The sequence below is a fragment of the Oncorhynchus mykiss genome, chromosome 20 (genome assembly GCF_013265735.2).
Source record: "Oncorhynchus mykiss isolate Arlee chromosome 20, USDA_OmykA_1.1, whole genome shotgun sequence".
Lineage (NCBI taxonomy): Eukaryota > Metazoa > Chordata > Actinopteri > Salmoniformes > Salmonidae > Oncorhynchus > Oncorhynchus mykiss.
In genome coordinates, this window is record NC_048584.1 from 26,389,260 (window position 1) to 26,407,725 (window position 18,466).

The 18,466-nt window shown below is 41.6% G+C and overlaps 2 protein-coding genes across 2 annotated transcripts; one reads left to right on the forward strand and one right to left on the reverse strand.

Annotated features, from left to right (window-relative positions):
* Nucleotides 1-10,877: 10,877 nt before the first annotated feature.
* On the reverse strand, nt 10,878-15,707 carry lsm12b (LSM12 homolog b). Its single transcript, XM_021576264.2, has 5 exons — nt 15,439-15,707; nt 13,020-13,153; nt 12,336-12,445; nt 11,666-11,792; nt 10,878-11,510 (listed from the first exon to the last, which is right to left on the reverse strand). The coding sequence occupies exons 1-5, from the start codon at nt 15,563-15,565 to the stop codon at nt 11,418-11,420; spliced, it is 591 nt and encodes a 196-aa protein (XP_021431939.1). The 5' UTR covers nt 15,566-15,707; the 3' UTR covers nt 10,878-11,417.
* Nucleotides 15,708-15,852: 145 nt separating this feature from the next.
* Nucleotides 15,853-18,155, forward strand: g6pc3 (glucose 6 phosphatase, catalytic, 3). Its single transcript, XM_021576263.2, has 6 exons — nt 15,853-16,268; nt 16,662-16,768; nt 16,953-17,043; nt 17,206-17,324; nt 17,533-17,674; nt 17,808-18,155. The coding sequence occupies exons 1-6, from the start codon at nt 16,051-16,053 to the stop codon at nt 18,148-18,150; spliced, it is 1,020 nt and encodes a 339-aa protein (XP_021431938.1). The 5' UTR covers nt 15,853-16,050; the 3' UTR covers nt 18,151-18,155.
* The last annotated feature ends 311 nt before the right edge of the window (nt 18,156-18,466 follow it).

Here is an 18,466-nt window from a genome sequence, read left to right on the forward strand (position 1 = left end):
GTGGGGGGAATCAAATACATTTTCTGTTTGCTAACTTAGGTAGCTAGCTAGCCTAGCAGGATAGCTAAGTTAGCTAAACAACTAGAGTTAGTCATATGACCAAATAGAAGCGGTTTTATAAATTGGACATCTATTGTATCTGAATTGAAAACTTCTTCTCTTTAGTCCTAGATATGGCTACTAATGGGGCTAAACTGCCTGCCATCCAGGACCTCTACACCAGGCGGTGTCAGAGGAAGGCCCTAAAAATGGTCAAAGACCCCAGCCACCCCAGTCATATACTGTTCTCTCTACTATCACATGGCAAGCGGTACCGGAGTGCCAAGCCTAGGACAAAAAGGCTTCTCAAGGCTTCTTTTACCCCCAAGCCATAATACTCCTGAAAAGGTGATCAAATGGCTACCGGACTATTTACATTGTGTGCCCCCCAATCCCTCTTTTACGCTGCTGCTACTTTCTGTTTATCATATATGCATAGTCACTTTAACTATAGTGTAATGACCCTGGGTTTATCAGCGCGGAAATCGACTCTGTCGCATGAGCATGCTTTTGCGGCACAGTCGATTGCGCGCCGGACCTCGGGCTCGAAGGTCGAGGGTTCGAAACCTGCTCCCTGCTGTTTCATTACAATACATTCATGTACATACTACCTCAATTGGCCCGACCAACCAGTGCTCCCGCACATTGACTAACCGGGCTGTCTGCATTGTGGCCCGCCACCCACCAACCCCTCTTTTACGCTACTGCTACTCTCTGTTCTTCATATATGCATAGTGACTTTAACCATATCTACATGTACATACTACCTCAATCAGCCTAAAAAAACGGTGTCTGTATGTAGCCTCGCTACTGTATATAGCCTCACTAATGTTATTTTTCACTGTCTTTTTACTGTTTATTTCTTTTATTTCTACCTATTGTTCACCTAATACCTTTTTTGCACTATTGGTTAGAGCCTGTAAGTTTTTACTTTAAGGTCTACTACACCTGTTGTATTCGGCACACGTGACAAACTTTGATTTGATTAAACAGGAAGCTACAAAGTTACAACCAGACCCCTAAAGCTAGGTTTACCAGCAAACGTTAGCACGACTGGAGTTGGCTAGCTCGTTATACTGATGCCTGCTAACTTATGCGCCATGCCTTGCGTTTGTAGCTTGTTAGAAAACGTGTAACATCAGCAACTGTAAATCATTATAGTAGCTAGTTATATAACAATTTAAAAGGTTTGACATTGGTTATGATTATGAATGTGGATGCATGTCAATCTCACAAAATGTATAGGTTTGACACAAGATAGGATTCCAAACAGATGTAAATAACAATTATTGGCTATCCAGCTAGCTAAGTTTACTAGATAGCAGTGAGAAGAAACAATACAACAATTTACTGTTGTAAATCTAAAATTGAAACTGGTTTTACTATAAAAAAAAATATTGGCCTAAGCATGCCTGATAGACATGGCTGTGCATTTAGATACTGTCTGCCTACAGTACCTAGGTACATTTTTACGGGCTGTTCACTGTGCAAAGGTTGAGGGTTATGCAATATTTATTTCTATTAGGCTAGCTATTGTTCTATATGTAACGTATGCATGTTCAACTATTCTACTCTAATGTCGATGTTATGCTGGCACAGTTCAACTGTAATTCAAACTGTTCAATAGAGTCAATTTGTTTTTGTCTTGCAGACAATACCGTGTAGTGATTGGGCTTCTTCTTGGAGTGGATTCTATATGGAGAGAAACATAATTCCTTTGCCTGCATGTGTCATTGTAGCAGAACCGTATCTTGTGAACTTTATCCCTCTCGATGGATTGGACATTATGCTGTATTTCAAGCAGATGACGACACGAGGAGCTGAATGGCAATTTGATCATGACAACACTCCTCCCACAGCTGTACAAGCATTCCCTGAACTTTACTGCACTGATCATGCTGTATTTTATTTTCTTTGTGAAAGGCAATTTCATTATGACTACCTCTACCTTCATCTGCTGATCACCAGTTATCTTAGCTACAGACTATTACACCAAATAATGTGATTTAACCAAAGATTTTTGGTGTCGATTACTGGGAGTTACAGGATAGGTACTGTTTGCTGTAGCACAGAGAATTTTTGACCAACCTTAGCTTGGTGATGTTGTCTTCGTCCTCGATTTGTGGAAATAGGAGTCTCAAAATCAAAATGTATGTGTCCAGTTGCAGGGAGTCCATTTGAATTTAGAAAATGCTCCATTATTAAAATGCTTTTTTGCACCATGAAGTAATCCAACAATGTGTATGCTGCGATCTTGCCTATTTCAAGTCTTCTGTCATTGATCGAGACAGATGTCTGTCATCATGGTGTGGACTTGAACTAGACAAGATGGTGGCGTAAGCTTTGTTGGATTATTTCATGGAGCAAAAACAGTAATCCTCCCCCAGCCCATTAACTGACAGATCATTCTTGTCAATAGTAGCCTTTATCTGCAAGAATGAGGTGGTTGTGTTACTACTATTGTAATAACAACAATCTTGTTGTGCTCCATAACCGCAAGGTGTTTTTCCTCCCTCATGCTCGTGTACCCCAAATTCTGCCGCTTTGGGCTATTTTTCAGTAAGGCACTGTGGAAGGTCTCCAGATTACCTTTTCTCTGTAAAACTCAGGTTAAAAGAGAAAAGGGGTAGACTACATTTATTACCTGGTCTAGAAGGTACACTGGTTCTAACGGATTGTTTTCCAGACAAGGGTGGCTAGCTTATGTTCGCTAATGTTAGTCAAAGATATAACAAACAAAGGTACCCGTCTGTGACTACTATGGCATAGGCAAAATTGACAGTATGTATCCAAAAGATGTCGAGCTAGCTATACGATTTAGATGATGGCTTTCAAAGTTCAATACAGGATTGTAATGTTAGCTAGCTAATTTACCTAGTCCAACTAGGCTAGCATGCTCTTCAGTAGGTCATATGATTGAGTGTAGTCTGGCCCAGGAGTGTGAAGGTGAATGGAAAGGCTCTGGAGCAACGAACCACCCTTGCTGTCTCTGCCTGGCCGGTTCCCCTCTCTCCACTGGGATTCTCTGCCTCTAACCCTATTACAGGGGCTGAGTCACTAGCTTACTGGTGCTCTTCCATGCCGTCCCTAGGAGGGGTGCGTCACTTGAGTGGGTTGAATCACTCACGTGATCTTCCTGTTTGGGTTGGCGCCCCCCCTTGGGTTGTGCTGTGGCGGAGATCTTTGTGGGCTATACTCTGCCTTGTCTCAGGATGGTAAGTTGGTGGTTGAAGATATCCCTCTAGTGGTGTGGGAGCTGTGCTTTGGCAAAGTGGGTGGGGTTATATCCTGCCTGTTTGGCCCTGTCTGGGATGGGGCCACAGTGTCTTCTGACACCTCCTGTCTCAGCCTCCAGTATTTATGTTGCAGTAGTTTGTGTTGGGGGGCTAGGGTCAGTCTGTTATATCTGGAGTACTTCTCCTGTCTTATCCGGTGTCCTGCGTGAATTTTAAGTATGCTCTCTCTAATTATCTTTCTTTCTATCTCTCTCAGAGGACCTGAGCCCTAGGACCATGCCTCAGGACACCCTGGCATGATGACTCCTTGCTGCCCCCAGTCCACCTGGCCGTGCTGCTGCTCCAGTTTCAACTGTTCTGCCTGCGGCTATGGAACCCTGGCCTGATCACCGGATGTGCTACCTGTCCCAGACCTGCTGTTTTCAACTCTCTAGATACAGCAGGAGCTGTAGCGATACTCTTAAACATTGGCTATGAAATGCCAACTGACATTTACTCCTGAGGTGCTGACTTGTTGCACCCTCAACAACTACTGTGATTATTATTATTTGACCATGCTGGTCATTTATGAACATTTGAACATCTAGGCCATGTTCTGTTATAATCTCTACCCAGCACAGCCAGAAGAGGACTGGCCACCCCTCAGCCTTGTTCCTCTCTAGGTTTATTCCTAGGTTTTGGCCTTTCTAGGGAGTTTTTCCTAGCCACTGTGCTTCTACAGCTGCATTGCTTGCTGTTTGGGGTTTTAGGCTGAGTTTCTGTACAGCACTTTGAGATATACAGTGCCTTGCGAAAGTATTCGGCCCCCTTGAACTTTGCGACCTTTTGCCACATTTCAGGCTTCAAACATAAAGATATAAAACTGTATTTTTTTGTGAAGAATCAACAACAAGTGGGACACAATCATGAAGTGGAACGACATTTATTGGATATTTCAAACTTTTTTAACAAATCAAAAACTGAAAAATTGGGCATGTAAAATTATTAAGTTAATACTTTGTAGCGCCACCTTTTGCTGTGATTACAGCTGTAAGTCGCTTGGGGTATGTCTCTATCAGTTTTGCACATCGAGAGACTGACATTTTTTCCCATTCCTCCTTGCAAAACAGCTCGAGCTCAGTGAGGTTGGATGGAGAGCATTTGTGAACAGCAGTTTTCAGTTCTTTCCACAGATTCTCGATTGGATTCAGGTCTGGACTTTGACTTGGCCATTCTAACACTTGGATATGTTTATTTTTGAACCATTCCATTGTAGATTTTGCTTTATGTTTTGGATCATTGTCTTGTTGGAAGACAAATCTCTGTCCCAGTCTCAGGTCTTTTGCAGACTCCATCAGGTTTTCTTCCAGAATGGTCCTGTATTTGGCTCCATCCATCTTCCCATCAATTTTAACCATCTTCCCTGTCCCTGCTGAAGAAAAGCAGGCCCGAACCATGATGCTGCCACCAACATGTTTGACAGTGGGGATGGTGTGTTCAGCTGTGTTGCTTTTACGCCAAACATAACGTTTTGCATTGTTGCCAAAAAGTTCAATTTTGGTTTCATCTGACCAGAGCGCCTTCTTCCACATGTTTGGTGTGTCTCCCAGGTGGCTTGTGGCAAACTTTAAACGACACTTTTTATGGATATCTTTAAGAAATGGCTTTCTTCTTGTCACTCTTCCATAAAGGCCAGATTTGTGCAATATACGCCTCAGCTGTAGATCTCTGCAGTTCATCCAGAGTGATCATGGGCCTCTTGGCTGCATCTCTGATCAGTCTTCTCCTTGTATGAGCTGAAAGTTTAGAGGGACGGCCAGGTCTTGGTAGATTTGCAGTGGTCTGATACTCCTTCCATTTCAATATTATCGCTTGCACAGTGCTCCTTGGGATGTTTAAAGCTTGGGAAATATTTTTGTATCCAAATCCGGCTTTAAACTTCTTCACAACAGTATCTCGGACCTGCCTGGTGTGTTCCTTGTTCTTCATGATGCTCTCTGCGCTTTTAACGGACCTCTGAGACTATCACAGTGCAGGTGCATTTATACGGAGACTTGATTACACACAGGTGGATTGTATTTATCATCATTAGTCATTTAGGTCAACATTGGATCATTCAGAGATCCTCACTGAACTCCTGGAGAGAGTTTGCTGCACTGAAAGTAAAGGGGCTGAATAATTTTGCACGCCCAATTTTTCAGTTTTTGATTTGTTAAAAAAGTTTGAAATATCCAATAAATGTCGTTCCACTTCATGATTGTGTCCCACTTGTTGTTGATTCTTCACAAAAAAATACAGTTTTATATCTTTATGTTTGAAGCCTGAAATGTGGCAAAAGGTCGCAAAGTTCAAGGGGGCCGAATACTTTCGCAAGGCACTGTATAGGGCTATATAAATACATTTGATTTGTAAACTCAGCAACAAAAAAAAAACATCCCTTTTTCAGGACCCTGTCTTTCAAAGATAATTCATAAAAATACAAATAACTTCACACACTTCTTCATTGTAAATGATTTAAACACTGTTTTCCATGCTTGTTCATTGAACCATAAACAATTAAAGAACATGCACCTGTGGAATGATCGTTAAGACACTAACAGCTTACAGACAGTAGGCAATTAAGGTCACAGTTATGAAAACATAGGACACTAAAGAAGCCTTTCTACTGACTCTGAAAAACACCAAAAGAAAGATGCCCAGGGTCCCTGCTATCCTGAGTGAACGTGCCTAGACATGCTGCAAGGAGGCATGAGGACTGCAGATGTGGCCAGGGTAATAAATTGAAATGTCCGTACTGTGAAACACCTAAGACAGGGCTATAGAGAGACAGGACGGACAGCTGATTGTCCTCGCAGTGGCAGACCACTTTTAACACTACCTGCACAGAATCGGTACATCCGAACATCACACTTGCGGGACAGGTACAGGATGGCAACAACTGCCCGAGTTACACCAGGAACGCACAATCCCTCCATCAGTGCTCAGACTGTCCGCAATAGGTTGAGAGAGGCTGGACTGAGAGCTTGTAAGCCTGTTGTAACAATGTTGCCTATGGGCACAAACCCACCATCGCTGGATCAGACAGGAATGGCAAAAAGTGCTCTTCACTAACAAGTCGCGGTTTTGTCTCACCAGGTGTGATGGTCAGATTCTCTTTTGTCTTCGAAGGAATGAGCGTTACACCAAGGCGTGTACTCTGGAGCGGGATCGATTTGGAGGTGGAGGATCCGTCATGGTCTGAGACGGTATGTCACAGCATCATCGGACTGAGCTTGTTGTCATTGCAGGCAATCTCAACACCTGCGCTACAGGGAAGACATCCTCCTCCCTCATGTGTTACCCTTCCTACAGGCTCATCTTGACATGACCCTCCAGCATGACAATGCCACCAGCCATACTGCTCATTCACCCTTCTAAACGTTAGGACAGCAGTCCTCAGATTTCTGGAACGAAATATTAATGATCGTTAATGGAGCTTTTGTACTGGGGAGGAGAAGGGGCGTGTTTCATCCTTCTAGCCAATGTCTGTGCTCTGGTGGGTGGGGTTACTGATTGAGCATAAGTTTAAAATTAAATGTTATCTTCTCACAAATAGTTTCATGTTTAATCACATAAGATTTGCAACATTTTGATGTAAATCTGATTACTACAATGTGTAGACTTTCAAAAATCGCTGAAGCTGAAGACTTACATTTCCCTCACTAACTTTAAACATCATATGAGCAGCTAACCGATCGCTGCAGCTGTACATAGTCCATCTGTGAATAGCCCACCCAATCTACTTACCTTATCCCCATATTGTTTTTATTTACTTTGCTGCTCTTTTGCACACCAGTATCACTACTTACACACCAACATCTGCTCATCTATCACTCCAGTGTTAATCTGCTAAATTGTCATTATTTTTGCTACTATGGCCTATTTATTGCCTTACCTCATGCCATTTGCACACACTGTATATAGACTCTCTTTTTTCCAACCATATCTACTCGCTGTTAGCGTGAAGTGATCGTGCAATCAGCGAAACACAATAATTGCTCTAAAATATGACACCATTCATTTTTAGATCAGATAGCAGGCTCAATCAAATAGCCAATTGGTTGAACTTTTCCAGGGCCTGTCTGAAACACCCTCGCATCACTATAATTAATAATAGGGAGACTAGAAAAACACTCCAAAGTGTCTAGCGGTGAAGTTTCCCTTTAGATAATTTATTTTAATGATTTTGTTTTAGCTGGATAAGGTCATTTGAAGCTCAGTTGGTAGAGCTTGGTGCTTGTAATGCCAAGGATAGTGGGTTCGATTCCTGGGATCACCCATACGTAACATTGATTTTTATTTATCAGCTATACGTATGCACACATGATTAAGTCTTGGATAAAAGCGTCTGCTAAATGGCATATATTATAAGAGATTTTCCTAAATGGCCAAAATATACACATAACAGGTTTTAATAGCACACACTGGCAGTACCGCTAGACCTTGCTGCCTGATCAGCAAACCCTCTTTCGGGACAGCGACCTGGTTCCCCTGCAGGTTATATATTTTTTCAATATTTCATTTTTTATTGTTTCAAGACAACACAGTAATCAAATTGCACATATTCTGAACTGAAGACAAACAAGATGACATGAAATATCAACCTGGAGGTTGAGGTGGCGGAGGCAGGACAGGTCCCTCAGAGCCCCGAGTGCCATCATCCAGGAGGTGGTTGTGGCTGAGGTGCAGTTTCCTGAGGTTCTCAAACTTCTCCAGGCCCAGAACGTCCAGCTGTTTTGGTCTAGGCAGAGCTCCAGAAGAGAGGACAGGCTGTGGGAGAAGCAAGGCAGGAGCCACCGAAGCTGGTTGTAGCTCAGGTCCAACCTCTCCAAGAAAGAAAGGGATGATAGGGCCTGGAAAATAAAGATTCTTAATGATATGCTGTATGAGAAATTATTCAACAAAAGGTAACAATATGACAAAGTGAAAATATATAAGACAAAATGTTATAAAACAGTAACAAATAATCCAAAAAGGTAAAGAATGACTCACGTTGGTCACACATACTTTTTTTTTTAAGTAGGGGCTTGGATCCAAAAACCAGTCAGTATCTGGTGTGACCACCATTTGCCTCATACAGCGCGATATCTCCTTCGCATAGAGTTTGTCAGACTGTTGATCGTGGCCTGTGGAATATTGTCTCACTCCTCTTCAATGGCTGTGTGAAGTTGCTGGATATTGGCGAGAACTGGAACACATGTTGATCAAGAGCATCCCAAACATGCTCAATGGATGACATGTCTGGTGAGCATGCAGGCCATGGAAGAACTGGGACATTTTCAGCTTTCAGGAATTGTGTACATATCCTTATGATATGTGCTGTCCGGGTGGCTGCGATCCCGCAGGTGAATACGCCGGATGTGGAGGTCCTGTGCTGGCATGGTTACACGTGGTCCGCGGTTGTGAGGCTGGTTGGACGTACTGCCAAATTCTCTAGAACTACGTTGGAGGCTGCTTATGGTAGAGAAATGAACATGCAATTATTTGGCAACAGCGTGGACATTCCTGCAGTCAGCATGCCAATTTCACACTCCCTCAAAACTTGAGACAACAAATCAAATTGTATTTGTCACATGCGCCAAATACAACAGGTGAAGACCTTAACATTAAATGCTTACTTACAAGCCCTTAACCAATAATGGAGATTTTTTAGTTGCACACGTGACATGCAGGTAGAAATGAGGTGAAACGGATTCAGTTTTCCTGCATTAAAATCACCGGCCACTGGGAGTGTAGCATCTGGATACATTTTTTTTTATTTCAGTTTGTTTTACTAAATACTTCAACACTTTTTTTTCTTCTCTTTTCTTAAAACTGCATTGTTGATTAAGGGCTTATAAGTAAGCATTTCACGGTTGTATTCGATTGTATTTGTGACAAATACAATTTGATTAAAGTCTGCAGATCATCCTGTGAGGTCAGGAGGATGCGAAGCTACCAGATCCCAGTGAAGGAGTCACTCTGTAGCTCAGTCAGCTTTTTACTACTCAGGTCCAGGAGCCACACCGTCAGGGATGTGGGTGAAGGCACAAGACTTACAGTCCACCAGGTATGAGGCTTCGTAGCACAGGCATTAGTGGGGACACCTTAAAAATTAAGTCTAAAACGGACTCTGATGTCCCAACTGACATTAAGGTAAGGGTTAAGTTTAGGTATGGGTTAATGTTAGGATTAGGTTAGGGACGTCCCAAGTTATCTGGATAGCACTAACTATCTTGATGGCCCCGGACATAGTGATCGTCACCCAGGTCTAGTATAGTGGATAAGCTGTGTCGTACATGTAGAGGTCTCATTTATGAATCTGGAGGATGTATCAGTCACTGTTTACAAGTGATATTCACAACCTGGATCCCCCAAGATGTTGTTGGTCTAAGATGCTGTTGATTCTGTTTTTCTAATGGGAAAAATACACACTCTGTAGTAGTTATGGGGAAAAAATTGTCATATGTACAGTTCAGTTGATGCCGTTGGTGAACATTGAACATTCCTGATTAGATTGAACATCAGGCAGCAATGTCAGATATGGTCAATTTTGGGTGGATCCCCAAAATAGGAATGTTTTCCACAATATAAAACCCATGACTTCCAGAACATTGATGAGATTAGCACTTTTGTACATCGGTAATTAGCCAACAAAAAAGTTTATATAGATTCATTAACAAGTACTTAGTCCTGTAAATCTATATCAACATTTTGCAATCAAAATATACAATATAAAGAGTTATTCTTACCTCAACAGGAATTCCTGGAAAATTAAGGTACCCTAGTCCAATCGTATCTCCACCACAGTCCGTGAATCGGTCTTCTCCACTATTAGACTTCAGATTAGACCAGCAGGTACCCAGTGGAATGTAATGACATTACCTGCAGATTCTCACTTCCTACCTTACCATCACAGACACCAAAATTACAGTCCATTTGAATGACAACTTGGCCTCCCTTCACTTATTTTGTTCATCGTCCGTTCGGAGTTCTCTGAAGCAGCCAGCACAGCAGCGTGTAATATTTGACTACCGGGCAGCGTGTGAGAAACAATAATCCTTTACCAATTTGAATAATTAATTGAATATCCAGGTAATCAAGGGATTCTGTGAGGACAGTTCTCTATTCAAATCTATTCCAAAATAGAGAAAATAACTAGAGAAATTCTAATTGCAGTGTTGTCAAATTATAGCAAATGGGAATGATTGAACAATTTATGTGATAGATAATTTTACTTATATGCCACCAAAGCCACCAACATGTTTTAGTTGGTGTATAATGGGTGGCTTGCCAGGTATGACCATGCACATTGAATACAGTCATGATTAAACGGTAGCCTACTGCAGCCTTGTGAAACCAGACCGATCTCGTGATAGCTCACATCCGGTTTCACTCCACGTGAAATTAAACGTGAGCGCAGTGGTCAGTCTGGTTTCACGAGGCTAGGCCTACTGCACTATTGAGTGACCATTCTTTTGCAGAGACAATTTGTGATATTCTACAATGTTCCATATATACAAAGTCATAGCAAAAATTAAAGTCCTACCAACAGAAAATAAATTACGTTTCCTTGCCTCGCAAACAGCGATTGAAATTACAGTATTAGTCAGAATTTTTGTTACTTTTATTTTAGAAAATGTATTTTTAAAGTGTGGCATTTCAAGTCACATTTTGTTTAAAATACAGAAAACAGACAATTGTAGAACATGGATACAGCAAAAAGGAAATGACAGAAAATAAAGCTAACAAGCCTTTCTGACTGCTCTATTTTCTCTTTCTGAAGAAATGAAATTGAGGGTGGATGGGAAGGACGATGAATGGATGGGGGGGATGAGTGAGACGATGATGAAGTTAGTTAAAGGAAACTATGGTTGCTTCATGGTTTATGTTTTAAATTATTTATAAAGTCTAATTTAAGATTAACTCTTTTCCTCTTTATTTTTTTGTTGTCTTTTTCATAAATGGTTTGATCTTCTGGAATACCAGGGCCCCTCAGCGCTGTATCTTCCTGGTCTCTGACACCGAGGGCTAGGAATGCCAACCTTGTCCGGCAGTGGGGACACACTGCCAGCCGTGCAGCCTTCCTGTCCACCGCCGTGTTGCCTACCCTGGCTGGCCGGACCCACGCTGCCCTGTGCCGACTCAAGAAGATAAAGTGGTGTCCTTCTGTGTTTGCTGTGCTTGTGAACGTTGCATGGACTTCTGCCTTTCCACGTCTCTAAAATGTTTCTCAACCTACAGAGGAACAACAGAAGAAGAACACTTGATGCATAATCCAATTCTATATGCCATTGTATCAAAAGTTATTTGTAAGAAATAAAAAAGCAAATTACATTTAAACTATCATAATTCCACAACAATGACAGATGTAGTAGGTAGGTGATACTCACTATTTTGCGTACATGACTTAAAGCGCTTCCCTCTTTGCCTTTGCAGTTATCAGCCTGGTATGGTGGCGAAATTACAACATCGTCCATGACCAGTATGTTCTTCTCCTGCCATTTACAGTCTTTGATGCTGCAGAACACAGTACACATCATTAGATTAACATCTGGAAACATTTAACTGGTAAAACAGTCCCTGACCTTGAGCTGAGGAATCAAGTCTATTGAAACAAGGTGTTCTATTCTGATGTTTCTAAATAAAGCATGAAATCTCAATTGTAATAATTGTATTTATTTATGGTTGACCAATCACACCGGTATAAATTCTGCATCTGCATTGTGGGGAAAAACTGAGGTGTCGGATTAGATTGTTGTTCCCGCTTCTTGACAATTTAAATTAAGCTTAAGAGCCAAATCAGGTCAAGACCTCAAACGGCACCTGCCTAAACGTAGCCAGTATGACTGAAAAAAGACGATTCAGTAGGCCCATTTCCATGGACAATGAGGAAAATGGAACAATAAACTATTTTTCCCCTGCTATTTCAATTTGGTCCTCAAATCAACTGCCCATATTAGTTAGCCAGTAATTCTTAATCATATCCTATTCCAACCACTGATTCTCTGCCCCTCAGGAACTAATCAAGTTCATTGAATAAAAATGTAAAAAGGCACTTACGTTTTGTGAATAGTCTGGAATAGCAGCTGGCCCTCCGCAGAAACCCCAGCACTGATTGCATAGGCTTGGGACAGCTTGTCCTCCTTCTCTGACCGTGCCCGATTGGCAAGCTGGGAGGAAGATGGCAGAGAGGAGAAAGTTAGGAGGGGATCCGGAGTAAAAGGCACTCAACCAATGTGCGTTGAGGTGCAACCACAAACTATAAGAGCATTTGAAGAGAGTAGGCCTGAAACGCAACTCTCGCCCTCAATTGAAAACACAATTGACAACCTTGACCAGAAACATCAAATCATATTTTATTGGTCGCATACACATGGTTAGCAGATGTTAATGCAAGTGTAGCGAAATGCTTGTGAGATGGGAAAGTTGACAAGGAAGATTTAACAATGACTGACACAGATGGGTGGTTATTTGAGACGGGTGACAAATATATCTCATGTCATCATCATAAGTAAACCCACACTGGGCCTGTTAATATTTAGTTTTCCATACAAATAGGCTAATCATAAGCACTTTAAGACTGAAGCATAGGCTACACAAATAGTCATTTAGCAGACTACAAAAACTGTTCTGTTCTACCTGATAATGAATTGCATCAACCTGGTATCCCAGGTCTAAATCAGTCCTTGATTAGTGGGGAAGAATGTAAAAAAAAAAAGCAGATGACAGCAGATGAGGGCCTACCTTGCTAACATTCAGTGATGCTAGAGGAGGAAGAGTTTCAGTGCGGTCATTTATTATATCCACTTCAGAAACATAGGCTAAATTGATCAGGATGACGTCGTTGAGGTTTGGCTTCCCACTGGAGGGAGCACATTCTGGGAGGAACTCAAGTCAAGGTAAACAAACTGTAAAGGTAGTAACATGCACACATGACAGTTGGTGTACTAGACTAGAGCATCAGTGACATTCAAAGAATCTCAAGACATGGATAAATATAGAGTTCACATTCTTGGTCTATACAAAAACACCACATTATATCAAAGTTCCAGACTGCATACATCCATATACTGCTATAAAACTACCTGAGCAAGTATAAATTATAATGGGCAGGCACATACAGATGTCATGACATTTTAAGTTAATTGTTTTGGGCAGAGTAGGTGTGCATAAAAAATAAAACATTTCTGGAACTAACACTCGCACTTAACTTGTTTCTTACTAGCTCTGACTTTGCTGATAGCTACTTTGAGGGAAAATGTGGTTGTCTCACATAGTGCATTCATCTTTAGATAGCTATGTTGCTCTGGGTAAGATTGTCTGCTAAATGACTCAAATGTAAGTGTAAAATGAAAATTGCACAACTGAGCATTTGGAAGGAATAGGCATGTCGCTCACGTGAGAGTCATGCCTATTCCTTCCAAATGCTCTTATGATTTTTTTGGTTGCACCTCATCTCATGTTGGTTGAGTGCCTTCTACTCCTCTACAGGTATTTGACTGCGCAAGTATGACATCACCATCAGCAGCATTAGAATCTTTAACATTGAAATATGATGGTCTATTATCCCTATTAAAATGTAAAATATATCAGACAACATCATCACTTGCCAGACGTATGGCACTCCACCAGCGGCTGTAGTAAGACACTGAGGTAAGGTTGGGGCAGGCCTATCAGTCAGTGGCAGTACTGTCAGTCAGCTGAAATGACAACCAAGGGCAATGCTGCCACCTGTAGTAGCCTGGATCCACATACACAAGTTGTAGCATGGCAATGAATGACAGCAAGCATCCTAAAGAAGGTTGAGGCATGAATGGAACAGAATAAAAGAATGCACAACATAAGGCCCTAAATGCAGAGATGGTGTGTCCTTCCACAACATAGGGCCTAGCTTAGTATTGAACGTCTAGGCCTAAATACTGACAATACACACATTCTCCTGAAGGTATATCTACACCTCTGGATAGCTTGTAAAAAATTGCCAGGAAACATGGCAAGATGCTGGACATCCCTCATCAGCGGTGCGGACTGGTCACTTCAATCATGACATCTAAACAAAACACAGATGCTATTCTATTCAGCTCTTCATCCACAAAACATTCAATCACATACTACAACAATGGCTTTAACCAAAAGGAATGAATTGCAACTGTGGTTACATTTTTTACTTGCTTTGTTCCTGATGGGGTCCTTCTGGTCTGCCACTATTTGACACCAACCGGTTCTCTCCTACTCAATTAAAATGCTCTGCGGGTGCTAAATTACAGATCCAGTCTCAGTGGACTGATATAGCTAGCAGAAAGAAATATAGTTGAATGGCTAGCAATAGAAGCACGCATGTGACAACCTGTCACTGGAGCCCATGCAAGGTGGTCCCCACGCCCACCCTGAGGAGTGTGGATTGAGAAGAGAAATATCCATAGGTTTTTCAGCTAGCTACTTGGGCCAAGGTGTATTGAAAAGCCATAGCCGGCCAACATGATTAGCTTGTAAATTAGCTAGCGTTATGCCGTTTCTGTCAGAATATGTAACGTCACTAACTTTGACAATCAATCATGCCGTGATAGTTAGATTTGATGACTGACACTTACAAATATCAAACATAAAGACAGCGCCAAATGGTCCCGTAATATGTTGGCTATCTAAAGCTAGCATGAGCTACCTAGCTGCTAGTTAGCATAGAGGTGCAATGAAATTCAGTGTTGTCATTTTTTTATTGATATGTATGCAATCAGTCAGGTGGTCTGTTTAAAAAAGCCTCTGCGATGGTCAGTTTGCTAGCTAAGTTAACTATCTAGGAAGACTGTCACGCTAGCCAATATGAATTATACCATTTACAGTTAGTGAATCTGCCATGATGCCATGCCATACTGGATTCTGCCAAATAGTGATCCTAGTCGAGGATCAGCAGTTCTACCATGGATCACAGCACATGTAAAAATAGCTAAGCACTCAGAGCAAACAAAACATCAACATTAACCAAATGTAATACGGATGCAGGAGCGTACGACTCAGACAATCTTAATGAATGGTATTACAATTTTTCATGGGGTACAAAGCTACGGTACTACTAATTACGCCTGCGCGGATCACTATTTGACACATGCCCTTGCAGGCAAACAGGCCAATGATACAATGGCATCCTAAAATTGAGAAAGGATACTCAAAGTCAACATCTTGGACTGGTAGTCGAAGGCCACCACCTCTCCTTGCAGACGCTGGCCCAAGCAAGTGAGACAAGAGACATGGCTTCCGACGCTAAAATACTCCCCCGGTCCAGGAGCCGCCATCTTCTCCGCCAGGAAACCGGAGCGCCAGTCGTACGTCAGATTAGTACGTGATCTCGTCACTTGGACGACATCGGGGCGTGGCAAATTACGTAATTACGTCCCATCTCACGATTGTCATTAATTCCACCGTAGCTGGTATTTTAGCATTACATTATGATTTTTTACCAAGAATAGTATATTATAGGGTTTCCTCTCTAAAGTAAAAAATAAAAAATTAAAAAAGAAGAGGCACTCTCTCTCTGATTGGGAGGCATTGACTGATACCGATGGAACAGTTCCATGCAGTTACCATTCCAACAGTTCGATGCCTACCATCAGAACATCAACATGCACCTGCAAAGTTTGTCCCATTCCTCCCCCTGTTGTCAAGATTCAGAAATGCTTCTGCTGCAAAATATTTATGTCCCGACTATCACGCCATCAACCAGAATATCGTCACAATATCATCTTATTTGGATCCTTGATATTGTGTATTCACTTTAATTATGGAGGCCATACACACCCAAGGTATTTGGATTGCTGAAGCACTTCAGCAAATAACGAAGAGCCAAGACAAACTTTGGTTGATTGCCACTCACATTGGGGATCCCAAAGCTGCCTTCCTTCTCGTGTTCCCCTTGACTTACTTTCTCAACCGACGGACTGGATTTGCTGTTGTCTGGGTGGCTGCTATTTCGGAGTGGCTTAATCTAGTGTTCAAATGGTAAGAGTAACGTCTATTTGGTCTATTATGCTTTTAAAAATGTTCAATTAACTTACCGGAACTCTCGGCCCTATAGCTCTACTGTCCGATGAATGCTTGATAAACTCTTAAGAAAATCAACTATTCTGATCTAAAGTCATTATTTAAAAAAATCCAATGTTTCACTTACATTCTTTAACGCATAAACATTTATTTATGGTGAGCATTTTACAAATACATCTCTGATATTTTATGCAACACGTTTGGATTCGTGGCATGTCCTTTTCTATTATCGGTCCGACGGTAAAACAAACGTCGGAACCTTAACGAGTTGGAGGCTGTAAGTATAAAGTCAAACATATTTTGACCTTCTGTGGTGTACATTCTGAATTTTGAATTTTAATTCCAATGCAGGATGCTCTTTGGCGAGAGGCCATTCTGGTGGATTGGAGAATCCCGTTTATTTGAGAAAAACCCTCCCAAACTCCAACAGTTTGCCTCAACTTGTGAAACAGGCCCAGGTTAGTGAGATTTAATACATTATTCCAAAAGCTTGTAATTCTCATACATTTACAGCAACAAATCATCCGAATATTGGGCACATCATTTACTTGACCAGACAAACTGACTGTGAACTTATAACCATTGGTAATAATGTAATACCACAGTATTTGACCAGTGGTGTTATTCCTCTCCATCTCTCAGGCAGTCCATCTGGTCATGCAATGGTAACAGCAGCAGTGTGGTGGGTGATGGCCTCATCCCTGGGTTCTCTTCTCTACTCCTACACACGCAGGTCTGACCATTAGTCAAATATATTTTCTATTTGTATTTTAAATGCAATCATTTTTTATCATTTTTATCTGTATTGCAAAATCTGTGTGAGCATGTTTGACATGGTTATTTAATAAACATTTTCATTGTCCATATTTGTTTTTAACCCCCCAATCTATTTCAGCATGTTGCTATCAGCGGTTCCGTATGTGCTGTATCTGCTGGGGTTAGTGGCAGTTGGCTTCTCTCGCATCTTTATCCTGGCACACTTCCCCCATCAGGTCATAGCTGGCTCTTTGACAGGTCAGAATCTACCTGTACTGTCTTGTGGATCTTTATTCAGGGGGATGTAATCATTTGTTTTTTTGTAGTGGGAGTTATGTATGTGCAATACGGTACTTGGTGTGTATAACCTACTGTATCTAAGGTTAACAAAGTTTTGTTAGAATATTCTAGAATTCTAGAACATCATCTTCATTCTGAAGTGAGTGTCCCCAACTCTTTTCTTCAGGCTTCATTCTTGGGGTAGTTCTGAGCCGTCAGGTTCCAGAAGGTCGCCCTCTGGTGTTTTTTGTGAGTTCCAGCATTGGGCTACTCCTTAGTGCTCTCCTAATCCACTCAGGACTGACATGGCTGGGCTTCGACTTGTCCTGGTGAGTCTAGTCTACTCAATGTTTTCCCATATCATAAAGAAAATGTGGAATGTGATTGTCTATTTTAAAAGCAGCTTGCCTCATAACAACTATAGTTCTAATTGCATTTAATATAATGTTTAACATTTCCAAGGTCCATTGCGTTGGCTAAGAAGTGGTGCTCCCATTCAGAGTGGATTCGGCTGGACACAGCCCCGTTTTCCTCACTAACACGGGACTGTGGTGCTATCCTGGGCCTGGGGCTGGCCCAGTACTGGAAGCCAGGTGGGTACACTCTCCCCTGTGCTCCACGTGCCCTGTGTCTGGCCCTCTGCTCCATGGCTCTCTACCATGTCCATCGACTGCCTCTACCAATCCAACCACAGCCCCTCTTCTACTTCCTCTTCTTTATCAAGTTTACCATCGTGCCCCAGGTGGTCATGATCTATGTACCTGGCTTTGTACACCTCCTTACACACAAAAATAAAAATGATTAAAATGACACATTCCTCGGAAGTTCAACTCTGGACACTGAGAGAAAAGTTTCTTTAGGTACTTTTCTTTTCATACACACTCCTGTATAAATGGGGAAATTGATGGCAATATGGGTGTTGACTTCTAAGGAAGTTGTCAGACAAATTCTGAATGGCAATTTTTCTGCTGATGATTGAAGATTGTATCATGCCCATTTGCAGGATATACAGTTGAAGTTGGAAGTTTACATATACCGTAACCAAATACATTTAAACTCAGTTTTTCCACAATTCCTGACATTTAATCCTAGTAAAAAATTCCCTGTTTTAGGTCAGTTAG